This window comes from Meleagris gallopavo, chromosome 22 (assembly GCF_905368555.1).
Source record: "Meleagris gallopavo chromosome 22, MGAL_WU_HG_1.1, whole genome shotgun sequence".
Lineage (NCBI taxonomy): Eukaryota > Metazoa > Chordata > Aves > Galliformes > Phasianidae > Meleagris > Meleagris gallopavo.
In genome coordinates this window covers 10,852,562-10,864,639 of record NC_139425.1, presented here as the reverse complement: position 1 = coordinate 10,864,639, position 12,078 = coordinate 10,852,562, and the positions used below count along the sequence as shown (strand labels likewise).

Genomic DNA, 12,078 nt, shown 5'->3' with positions numbered 1-12,078 from the left:
GGGCTGAGCTGAATCAAGTCAGTCTTGAAGGTCTCTGCAGACCCAGATCTGCAGAGATGGACCCAACCGACTGCTGGGGAACGGCAGGAGTTTCACCTTGTAACAGGAGATGCTAAAATTAGCTGTGTTCTCCCCGAGCTCCCTGGGGTCTGCTTAACAGCTGTCTGCCGCACACAGGCATGAGCCCAAATCCACACTACCTCCTGCAAAACATCTCCACTGCACAGAGCAGGTTGCATAGCCCAGAGCTGGCTTTTGGGCTGGGGAGCACGCAGAGCGACTGGTAGCTGGCATGGTGGTAAATGTGGATCCTTCTGTCAGAGCAGCTCTTCTCCCTCGATGCATTTTGCTTTCATTTCTCTGTGTAGCACCAAGATTAGAGATGATTTGGCTGTGCAGACAGGAACTCGGGGTCAAACCCTGGCTCCATCGCAAAGCTGGCTGAATGCAAAACTGATTACTGTGAAGAGAAATTGTTTAATCTCCACACTAGAAGCAGAGGAAAAGACTTTGTTTAACGTGCAGCCAGAACGCTTGCAGGCAGTCTGATGGGTTTTTCTTAATAGAAAATGCTCAAAACGCTCGTGTGCATCTGGCAGCGGCTGGGGCAGCAAGTGGGCATGTGCTGAGGATTGCACTGCCCTGAAAGCTGAATGGTATTGTTGGTACAGTCGGGGTTTCCCCTTCTGTAGCCTCCAGGTCGCTCGGATGGAACTGCTGCCCTTTGGCATCCATCCAGGGTACACGGCTCTGCAGGATGAGGTGCTTATCGTGGGGTCAGAAAACTGATATCATATGTGCTGTGCCTGGAGAGCAGGGCTGGGAGCAGCATCTGTGGGTTTGGCCCTTCAGGAGGCTGCTGCTGGAGGTGGACTTTCACAGGTCTTCTCCTTTCTCAGGGCTGTCTGTAGGTGGGATTAGCAGCTTCTTCCTCATTTCTGTCGCCTTTGAGGACCTCGGCTCTTTTGTTCCTGAGGCCGTTCTCATGTCCTGGGTCTTGCTTCAGTCGAATTGAACATGATGTCAAATTAAAGCCATCTCAGGGACAGCTGGAGTGAAGCACCCAGTTTAGTGAGGCAGCGTTGGAAATCGATAACTTAATTGCAGACATTTGATGGACTTTTATCCAATTTATGGTCCTTCTGCCCTGCTACGTGTGGAGCATGACGACATGGTGCAGTGCCTGGCTCTGGACAGGCAATAGCTCTTCCTCCCCTGCAGCTGCCCTAAAATGTGAGATGACTGCTGGGAGCAAAGCCACCTGCTGATCTAGAGAGCATGTCCTGCTCTGAGGTGGCCCACAGTCCCATCCTCCTGTTGCTCCGTGGGACGAAGGGGGCCGTATTTCTGGATGTCCTCTGGACACGCTCTAAGAGATCCACATCTCCTGTTTTTCTTCTCATCCCTGCTGCAGGCACCTCTGTGATGCAGGTGATGGCCTCCGATGCCGACGACCCCACATATGGGAGCAGCGCCCGCATCGTCTACAGCGTGCTGGAGGGCGAGCAGCACTTCACCGTGGACAGCAAAACGGGTGAGCAGCACCCAGGGAGCTGCAGGGGACCTCATCCTGGGGGTGCAATGCGTGTCTGCACAGTGAGCAGCAGGCTGAGCGCTGGGATGGGCAGCAGTGCTGGGGAGAAACTGCAGCTGCCAGAGCTGCACCCCCCCGCCCGCACCAACTGCAGAGTGAGTGCACCCCTGGGCACGTAAAATCTGGGAAAGGTTTAAGTACTACCAGAGGGGCTTTACCAAAGGCCACGTTGTTATCGCCAGGGCTTTGATTAAAGGTAACACTTCAAATTAAGGAGCGGTTTATAAATGCTCTATTAATATTTAATGAAAGAACAGTGGAAGCTGCTCCGTTCCTTAATAATGTGTAATAGAGCCCGTTGTAAAATGCATCACTAATAAATCCCTAGCAGATGATGCTCTGACATACTGGTTAGAGTAGACCATAACCGGGAGATGTTGGGGTATATATTCTCCTTGCCTCCCAGGAGTGTGACTCTCATTACCCTTAATGGGAACCTTGCAAGCTTTCTAAGGAGGGAAGACACTCAAATGCTAATAAGAGATATTTAAGGTACAAAGCATGCAGTAAAGTACCTTCAGTTTAATGAAAAATTGTCAAAAGACAAGAGCACCAAGCAGCTGCAGCTTTGGTTGGAAAGCTGGGCTGCAAAGTGCCCCCACCCTATTGCTGAACCAAAGGGAACCTTGGTGAGATCCGCCCCTGGCTGCCTTCTCTCCCACATTTGCTTGGTTTTCCTTTTATTTGCGAGGAGACAACGAGCTAAATACTGAAAACTCAAGTGTGTGTGGGATCCTGCTTGTCTGAGACAGCTTTGTGTGAGTGGAGGCTGAGAACGGGGCTGCTGGAATGGAGAGGGACCGCTGGGAGCAAAATGCACAAGCCGGGACGTGCAGAGGCTCAGCTCCCTGCAACAACATTAATGCTGCCGTATTAAGGCATAAAGTAAAATGCGCCCTGTGGGACTGTGGTGAGAATTAATGTCACTCCAGGAGACCAAGCTTCTGGATTCCTTGACTTTTTGTGTCTTAATTCTCAAGCTGGCTGTTCATACACTGGCTGTTTCGTACACCGCCGGGGTTGATTTACGGTTCTGCTTGCGATTCATAAGAGCAAAACTGCTGACAGTCTGCAGCAGCCATCCTCAGCTCCACAGCAGTGCAGCTGTATGCCCCTCTGCCAGCAGTGCCGTGTGTGGCTGTGCTGCTGGAGGAGGCAGGGACAGGGCTGGCCATGCTGAGCGGGGTGTGATCTCTGTGTCTGCCTTTGGCACCAGTCAGGAGCTGGAGCATCCCCCTGGTGAACCCCATCCTGCTCCCCCTCCAAACTTGGAAAGGTTTTATTGTTCCAATGGGAGTCCTGCCCTGCCTGCTATGGGTGGCCAGGCTTCTTCCCTGATCATAAGATTTAATTATCCATAACAGAAGCATCACTCTTCAAAGCCACCATTGTTATTAATGGCCATAAAAAGAACCATAAAAACCTGGAATGTTACATTTCTCATAATATACGATAATGAAGAGCAATTTGTTTTCCCTGTTTGGTTTCGACCTCCTTCTCCACCTTTCCTTGCAGGTCCACACACTCCTATGCTCCCTCATGCCCTGCCTGAGCCTGCGGTGCTGGCACTGCTGCCTGGACAGCTATGAGTGATCCAGGGGACAGGGGGCAACCAGCCCACAGCAGGGGGTTGGAGCTGGGTGGTCTTTATTGTCCCCTTTAACTTAAGCCATTCTATGACTCCTTCCAGCTCCAGTTCTCCTTTTCTTCTTTGTCTTTGCACTGTACTTCATACTGAGGGTGTTGTGTGTATGGGTGTGATTTGCACACTTGGATACAGGATGCACACTGTGTGTGCCCAGAGAGGTTGTGGATGCCTCATCCCTGGAGGTGTTCAAGGCCAGATTGGATGGGGCCCTGGGCAGCCTGGTCTAGCATCAAATGGGGAGGTTGGTGGCCCTGCATGTGGCAGGGGGGTTGGAGATTTGTGATCCTTGAGATCCCTTCCAACCCAGGCCATTCTGTGATTCTGTGATTCTGTATGTTGCTCGGTTTGTCTCTCATTCCTGGCTGTTACCAGTGTTAGCATTCAGCAGGTGTGTTGGATTTGACAGAGCTTTCAAAGGCAGGACCTAACCTGCCAGTATGCCAGCAGAGCATGCTATGCTCAGTCCTACAGCTCAGTAAGGCCTGAAATCCCATGTCTTGTCTTGGAAGGCTTTTTGGAGGGAGACGAGCAGGACCCTGCAGGCATTTGTTATATTGAGGCTTTGTGCTGCCTTCCTTCTTCACTCTCGGTGTGCCAATAGGGTGCAGCTGATCTTCACGTGCTCTTTGTCACTCAGAGCTGCGTTGCACTGCTCTGTGGCAGCAGGGTTCCTCTTGGAGGAAGCTGCAGTCAGTGCACACAGGGTGCTTTGCTGCTGCTGTTGGGACGTGGTCACTTCTGCTGTCACACTGGGGGTGCTGGCTCTCAGCATGCTGCAGTCTTTGCAGGGATATTGGCTGCTGTAGAACGATGCTCTGGGTGACATCCCCAGCCTCGTTGTGTTTGTTGCTTCCCTAAAAGCTCAGCTTAGGAGAGTGTATGTGCATCTTGTTCTTTACTGGAAGTAAGATGCCGTTCTTAAAATCTGTCATTCTGCTAGATGCAGAGAAAAAACAGAAGGACTCTGAAGGCTAATTGGAATGCAGTCTGGCATTTCTTATTACTTAAAACAACTCCTGAGTTAGAGCCTGTCTCCTGATTTGGAGGCTCAGCCAGCGAGGGCTCAGAGGTCCTCGAGCCAGGGAGAGCAGGACGAGAAATACTGTCCTGCTGGGAGGAAGTGTGTTTTATTGCATGTAGTCATGAGTTGTTTCATCCTTAGCTGCCAGCACTGTTGCTTGGAGACCTCTGGAGACCACAGGCTCAGTCCTGGGGTAGTGCTGGTGGGGTGGGAGCTGAGCTGCTGGGAGCACGGAGAGCTGTTCTGATGAGCTGTCACTGTGATGCAGTGGTGGGAGGCAGAATGTGTTTCTCTGCTGCTCTTGCCAGTTTGTTAACAATGCTTCTTGGTGCCTGGGAACACCAGATACCAGGATAGACCTGTCTCTGTGCTCTCATGGGTTCATGCCTCATCTCAGAAAATTATACACCGCAGCTCTGCAAAGGGACAAAGAACAGGTTTTTATGATAGAAGTGGTGAGGCAGTGGCACAGAGATGAGGTGGGTGGCAGGCACTCAGGTCAGGCTGGGGGTCTTTGAGCACTGGTGGAGCTGTGGGTGTCCCTGCTCACTGCAGGGGATTGGGCCGGATGGCCTTTAAGGGTCTCTTCCAACCCAAACCATCCTATGGCTGTGGTGGTGTGTCTGCAGAAGAGCCACCTGTGGGCTCAGTTGAGGCAATTGCTACCATTACTGAGACTGAATGTTGGCGGTCCCTGTCCGAAACTGGTGCTTCAAGGAACTTCCATTGGTTTGGACAAATGGTATGTTTGGTCTCAGGGAAACCAGGGTGTATTTACTAACGTGCAATGGGAATGAACGTGAAATGACCAGGGGGATTTGGCTGCTAAAGGAACAGTGAGAGTGCTGAGCCAGAGCTCTCTGTGGGGCCTCACTAATGTGAGCAGACTGAGCTAGTGGAAGGTGTCCTGCCTATGGCAGGGGGTTGGCAGTGGAAGGCACTTAACCTGCAGAGTGCTTTGTCGTGCTTTGTTTCTATCACCCAAATAGTGTCTGCTATTGAGTAGATTTGGTGCAATTTATGCGATGCTGCAAGTGTCCCCTTGCTTGGTAATTACACTGATTAATCTGGATCATGCTGGAAAGCCACATGTGCCTTGTACCGGAGGGTATGCCACCATGTGTCTGTATTATTCAACTATAACAGATGCTGACAAGAACTGGGGAGATGAAGCAAGCTGGAGGTTGTTCTTGCTGTGTTGGCAGAGTTTGGGAAGGAGAATGTTTGGCAGTTTCTCTGGCTGGAAAGAAGGTGAATTTGTGGATCTTAGGAGATGACAGCGAGGCTTTTCCGTGTTCTGTCTGCAGCAGCTGAGGTCCCTCTCTCTTCTGTCTGTGCACCCAGAGAAGGGCTCTGTTGCTGTCTCTTAGTGCTGCTCTGTGCATGGCAGGCAGCCCGGACTTGTTCTCCACTGGAACGAGCGACCTTGGTGGTGTTCTGGGAAGCCTGAGCACTTCCCTCCCGTCTTACACGGGGTTCTCTGGGCTGTGTCATTACAAGCAGCTCAGTTAAGTCATTACCGCCTTGGTGAATACATGAGCTTTTTCTCTCTCATCCCAATTCATCACCTTTGCGCTGACATGAATCATTTTCATTATAAAATGCTTCAGACCCCGTTAATTAACAGAATTGGTTAAAATTCAGTGAGATAGCGCTTGCCCAGAAATAACGGCTTTATATTCATAGCAGAGACATGGGAGGCCCATAAACATGACCAGCTGAGCTGGGCCTGTCAGAAGGTCTGGGATGTGCCCTGCCAGGAGCTGTGCTCCGTGCTTCTGACCCGTGTGCTGGCGTGGAGCGTGGGCCTTGGTGAGCAAGTGACGGGAGGGCTGAGGCTTACTCCTGTGTGGTAGTAGGCAGAAGCTGGAAGTGCCCAAGGAATAGAGGACAAGGAGGAGCCCCCTCTTTTTCATGGGGCTGAAGATGGTGACAGTTCAGGTAATGATAGAACTGAAATGACGGACTGGAGAGAACTGGGTGAGATTGTGTCTGTCCGTGAGAGCCGGGGAGCTGCAAGCATCTGAAATGGCAGTGATGCCTTTATAATAAATCCTAACAACGATAATTGTTGGAATAATTTTGAGAAATTTGAGAAAGCAAGGAGAGAGAAACATCTACAGAGCAGCGTTGCCAGCTACTGCTGCACCCATCATGTCACGCAGAGGAGGAAAAAAGATCCTTTCTTCCTTTCAGCTCAGTGACATCTGGCTGCCATTGTGCCACACCACCAGCAGCTCCTTCTTGTGACCTGTCAGGAGGTCGGACCCCGGAGCTGCAGGCTGCACAGGGCATGGCTGGGCATCTGCCATTCGGGCTTCGGTAAACCTGAGCAAAGGAGAGGATGTGCAGGGCTCGCAGTAATGGGAGGTAAAGCCAATAGTTAATCAGAAAAGCCTGGAAGAGAGCAATTACAAAAACAGAAAGCAGTGGCTAAATCTGTGGAATGTTACGAAACTGAGCTGGAGGGGATTTTAAGCTGCTCTGGGCTGCTGCTGGGATAGTGGGGCTGGGAATGCACCACTAATGACCTTGTACTCATGTTCACATGGCTGTGTGCCCCCAGTGCCACCCCAGGGCAGAGTCGGTTCTTTCTTTCTTTCATTCTCAAAATGTTTCTGTGTGCTTTGTTTCCATGTAAATGAAACATCTTGTCTGACATAGAAAGTCGTAACTTCTGCTTTAACAATGTTTTTTGGGCTTCGCTTCTCTTCCCTTCTTTTGCATTGCTGTATGTTTTAGTCCTGGTCATTTCTCCTTGCTCAGATGAATGAAAACCTGAAAAGACTTTTTACGCAATGAAATCTAGAAGGAAGAAGAAGCACCAGCATACCGTGCGTTTTGTTTGGCTTTGTCTCAAGTGCATTCTCAGCCCCCTGCCACTGGCAGCTTCCCTGGTCTCCTAATTTAGAGACACATTTTAAAGACACGTTTGAAAACAAGGGGGTCTGTGCACCAATGGGAACAGACACTGGGGTGGCAGAGGTTGGTGAGTAGGCAGCTCGGCCCCACATCTCTCCTGCACTGCTCTGTAGCAGCCGCTCCTCCCATGGCTGCAAGCTGTGCACATCCTCCTGTGGCTCCTGTCTGAGCAGATAAGGATAAGTGGACTGCTGCAGATTGGTGCCAAAGGGGCTTCGTGACTCAGCAGGGGCTTTTACACAGCATTCCTCCACACAGCGTGCAGCTGGCCCCCACCAATCCTTCACCTGCTCCTGGAAAACACAGACCTCCTCCAAATTTGGGGCTATGAGGGTTAGTTAAGTGTTAGAGTGCCTGCTGTATCAGCAGAGGCTGGGAGATCTAGCTGGTCCCATTTGGAACTCCAGCTTGCTTTAGGTACTTCCCAGCAACCTCTCCCAGCCTCATCTGTTCTGTGACTCCGCAGATGCTCTGCCATGTGCCTGCACTCACTCCACTGCCCATTTCCAGGTGTGATCCGGACAGCTGTGGCTGACCTGGACCGTGAGACACAGGACCGGTACGAGGTGGTGATCCGTGCCACGGACATGGCGGGACAGCTGGGAGGGCTGTCCGGCTCCACCACCGTCACCATCGTGGTCACTGATGTCAATGACAACCCACCACGCTTCCCACAGAGTAAGTCCTGCTCGTCTTGTTGGGCTCCTGGCACAGCCTGGTGTGTGGCTGCAGGCTCAGCCAGCCCTGCTGCTCGGGATGTTTGCGGGGCAGCAGCACAGCACTGCAGAACGCACAGCAGTGTGCCTGGGTCTGAGTGTGTCCTTGCCACTGAGGGCATTGCAGCTGAAGGTGGTTCAGCTCTTTAGCTGCTTCTCCTAGAAATTAGAATTGGTGAAGTTTGCCAAGAATTGGACAACACTGCTGTGCTGTGTCTGTGTAGAAAAACCATCCCTTTCTCTACCTGGCTCTTTAAAGCATTAGCTCTCCCCAGTTCGCTTCTTGCAGCCCCGGTTTTGGGCTGGGGTTTGTTTTTCTCAGGACATTCTGAACTACAGACACTGGCAGAGTTTGGACAGTACTTGTGGCCCAAGAGTTATCCCAAGGAGGTACACAAAGGAGTGCATCAGGCTGGGGATGGTACAGGCAGAGCTGTGATCTTGGTGCCTTTCTCTCCTCCAGAGATGTATCAGTTCAGCATCGTTGAAACTGCCCCTGTGGGTACTGCCATTGGGAGAGTGAAGGCAGAGGATTCTGACGTCGGGGAGAACACCGACATGACCTATCAGATGAAGGATGAGGAAGGGGTGGAGATGTTCAAAGTCACCACAGACAGCAATACCCAGGAGGCTGTCATCACCATTCGGAAGGTGAGGAGAAAAGCTGGCTGCGGGGAAGGCAGGCATCTCCAGGAGAGCCCTTTCCTTTGGGGGCTTCTATTGCATCTGAGTTGAAATAAATAAACACTCCTCTGAACGCAGCTCTAGCAGTAGCATTTCTGTGCTTGCAGATGCAGGAAGAGACCTGTTCTGCCTGGATAGCGCAGCACAGACCTGTTTCTGGGAGGAAAAACTGAAAAGGAGCAGGAGTGCAGTGCCTTCTGCTGCCTGCACGGCTCCTGGGAGTGAGCAGTGTACAGATGGAATGGTGCACAAAGTGATGGAGAGCAGTGCTTACAGCTCTTACTGATAGCACCTGTTAGGAGCAGAAGCATGCCCACTTAATTCCCACACCTGATCAGCAGCACCAGGTGTGGCTAATGGGGGTCCTGGGGCTGGGTGTGGCTAATGGGGGTACTTGGGGCAGTTGTGGCTAATTCTTTCCTATCGTCTCAGCCTCTGGACTACGAGTCAAAAAAAGTGCACACCGTGGTGGTGGAGGCCCTGAACAAGTTTGTGGATCCACGGTTTGTGGACCTGGGCACCTTTCGGGACCAGACCATCGTGCGGGTGTCTGTGCTGGACGTCGATGAGCCCCCTGAGTTCTGGCCCCCCTCCAACACAATGGAGGTCCAGGAGGACGCTCACGTTGGCTCTATCGTGGGGGTGGTCACCGCCCTCGATCCGGACACAGCGAACCACCCTGTGCGGTAAAGCACTGCTCCAACTCTGTGTCCCCTTCCTTCCCTTTTGGCGGTGGGTGTGGGGTCACAGCGGGGGGTTCGCATGGCCACCACGTGTGGCAGAGCAGGGGTGGAGAGGTGGTGCAGGTGTTGAGTGCTTCATGTGTGTGTGTGCTGCAGAGCAGGCAGCGAGCAGCAGTCTGTGCATGGGTACTGGCAAGCTAGAGCTACCATCTCACAGGTGACAGACGTGTCGTGGGCAAGTGACAGGCTTGTGAGTGGCAGGGGAGTGCCGGGGAAGGTGGCTGGGTGACGCCTGCGTGTCCTTGTGCTGACAGCCAGGCAGCCGCAGTGGAGCCTGACACGGGCCAGGCGAGCGAGCAGGAGTGACAAGCGGGCAGTGATGGGGAATGATAAATGAGGTGAGGCTTGGGAAGTGCGGAGCCAGAGCTCAGCTGTGTGTGCGCGTGCGTGCGTGCACGGGGATCAAAGATCAGAGGAGTTATATTTGGGCAGGGGACATAATCCAGGCAGCGGCTTATCTGCACAGGACATTTCCCATTTCCATTTAATTTGTGGCTAAAGAGATTGTTACCTTGTTAAATTGTTATTACCTAAGGCACAAAGCAGCCTTCTGGCTCTGCCAACTGGCCTGAGTCATGAGCAGTTGGGATGAAAAGCTGGTGTTCTGAAAACATCCTCAGCGTGTGGAGAATTTCCTTGAAATGTGTGTTCTTGTGCCAGGTGACGGCGGGGCTGCAGGCACCTTCCACACAGCCTCGCTTCAAGTGAGCAGCGTTGGCTCTGCATTGAGGGTTCTCTACAGAGCCCATCCCTGCCTGCAGTAGATGGGGCAGAGCCTTGGGATGGAGGGTAGAGACCTCAGTGTGTGCATACACAAGTACCTGTGCTTTGCACTGACACGTTTCTAGCAGTGCTATGGAATGGAGATTTTACTTTGTGATCTGCAGCTGTGGGGAAGGTGTCTCGGGGACAGAACTCTCCTCCTTATTTACTCTTGTTCTCCGTGCCCTTCCCCATGGAGCTTGTTGCAATATTTGCAGATAGAACAAAAGGAAGCAGAGGAAAGGCTTCCTACTGCTGTGCAGAAGATCCCGAGGACTTGGAGCAGAGAGAAGCAGATCCAACTGATCAGCAGGAGGGTTAGAGCCCAAACGTTACCATACAGCAAGCTCAGTGCCAGGTGTGGCAATGCCATGTGCTCAGGGACAGGGCACAGCCAGCAGGACTGCAGGCAGGGAACTGCAGTGTGGCTTAATAAAAGGCTTTGCTATGCCTGCGGCTTCAAAGCAGCACCCAAAGATGAAGGTGAGCATCCTGCCAGGGCGTGCCACACACCCGTCAGTGAGAGACAGCAGCACATCACCTCGCATCTCAAGTGTGCAGCTCAAAGCACAGTCACGAGGAGCCAGCACTTGTACTTCACCTCTGGTACATGAGAGAGCAGCCGGTCCTGACAGCGTGACCAGCATTTGATCCTCAGCCCCTTGAAGTCAGTGCGAAGCCTTTCAAGTTGGTGCAGTTCGGTGGATCCCTTTGACTTCCTGATCCTTGTCTGCTGGAGGTGGGAGCTGGAACGCGGCTCCTGGGCTCTGCTCCATCGGCTCTGCCATGTACAGAGAAGGCCAGCACCTTCTGCTGTGCCGAGACGCGTTGTCCCCTTGAGGCAGGGAAGAAGGACCGCCGGAGACAGCCCTGAAAAATCAGCATCGTCAGCGCTCCAACCCTGCTGACACCGAGCTGCTGGTAACGAGGTTTGGGAAGTATTTTAAGCCAAGTGGGACAGGAGGTGCCCTCGTCCTTCTGCATCCATTCCCAGGTGACACAGAAGGCTGTGCCACATCCCAGCTGCACGAGGATGCGGTGCCCACTGCAGCTCTCTCTGGGTGCCCACAGAGCACCAACCTCTCTGGGGGAGCAGCCCCCAATTGCAGCTGCACAGAAGGGCCACGGTGCTGCCAGGTGGATCTGGAGCTCAGCATGGGCTGTGGGGAGCGCAGGAACCCAGCAGGGGCAGCACTGTGTGAGAGAACGGTGCTCTTTTTTTTTTTTATTATTCTATCCTTATTTGTTGCTTGACAAAAGCTGGAAGCACTCTTTTTCAGAAAGCATTCAGTTCCCATTTGCCTTTCTGGCATTAGCTGTGTATTTCCTGAGCGTAGCACTGTTTCTCACCCAAACCATTGTATTAGGTAATACAGCGATGTGCTGTGTGTGTGTGAGGCTGTTTGGATGGAAGCCTTTTGTTTTTCTCTCTGCAGTGAGCCTGTGCTCTGATTGCTTGCATCCCAGGCTTTATCAGCACTGGGAAAACGTTGCTTGGGATTTAAGGTTCTCAGAGATATTCTCGTTTGGCATTCAGCAAATCCAGAGGCACGTGTTGGACATGGGCATTTCGCAGACTCCAGCAGCACAGCGAGAACTGCAACATGCTTCAATACAAAAGGGAGAGGAGGAAAAAACAAACATAACAAAAAGCTTTTCACCCAGTGGTTGAAAAGCTCGCTATTAACAAAACACATGGCATAAAATGTGCTCCTTGTTGCGTTCAGAGGGAGAAGTAAAACAAACTCCTCGAGAAATGCATTCACGGGAAAGATGAGCGCCGAGAAAGCTGTCTAAATTAAACAGTCGCTTGTAACATCCAGACCAACAGGCAGTGCCAGCAGGAGGAGGAGAAAATGGTTTACAAGGTCTGCATCCCAATCAGAGCTGGGCACTGCAGTTCCAGATATGGAGCAGCAGCAGCTGAGCAGGAATGCAGTGACATCCTCTCTCTGAGCACGGGGAGGACATAGGAATGATTAGAACAT

The 12,078-nt window shown here is 52.1% G+C and overlaps 1 protein-coding gene across 1 annotated transcript in view; it reads left to right on the top strand.

The window, feature by feature from the left end:
* The window catches only part of CDH22 (cadherin 22), a 57,778-nt gene that overhangs the window by 28,658 nt on the left and 17,042 nt on the right, over positions 1-12,078 (top strand). The window contains exons 4-7 of the mRNA XM_085241701.1: positions 1,415-1,534; positions 7,696-7,863; positions 8,365-8,552; positions 9,018-9,271. Coding sequence (XP_085097827.1) covers positions 1,415-1,534; positions 7,696-7,863; positions 8,365-8,552; positions 9,018-9,271 — 730 coding nt within the window. The remainder of the gene's footprint in view (positions 1-1,414; positions 1,535-7,695; positions 7,864-8,364; positions 8,553-9,017; positions 9,272-12,078) is intronic.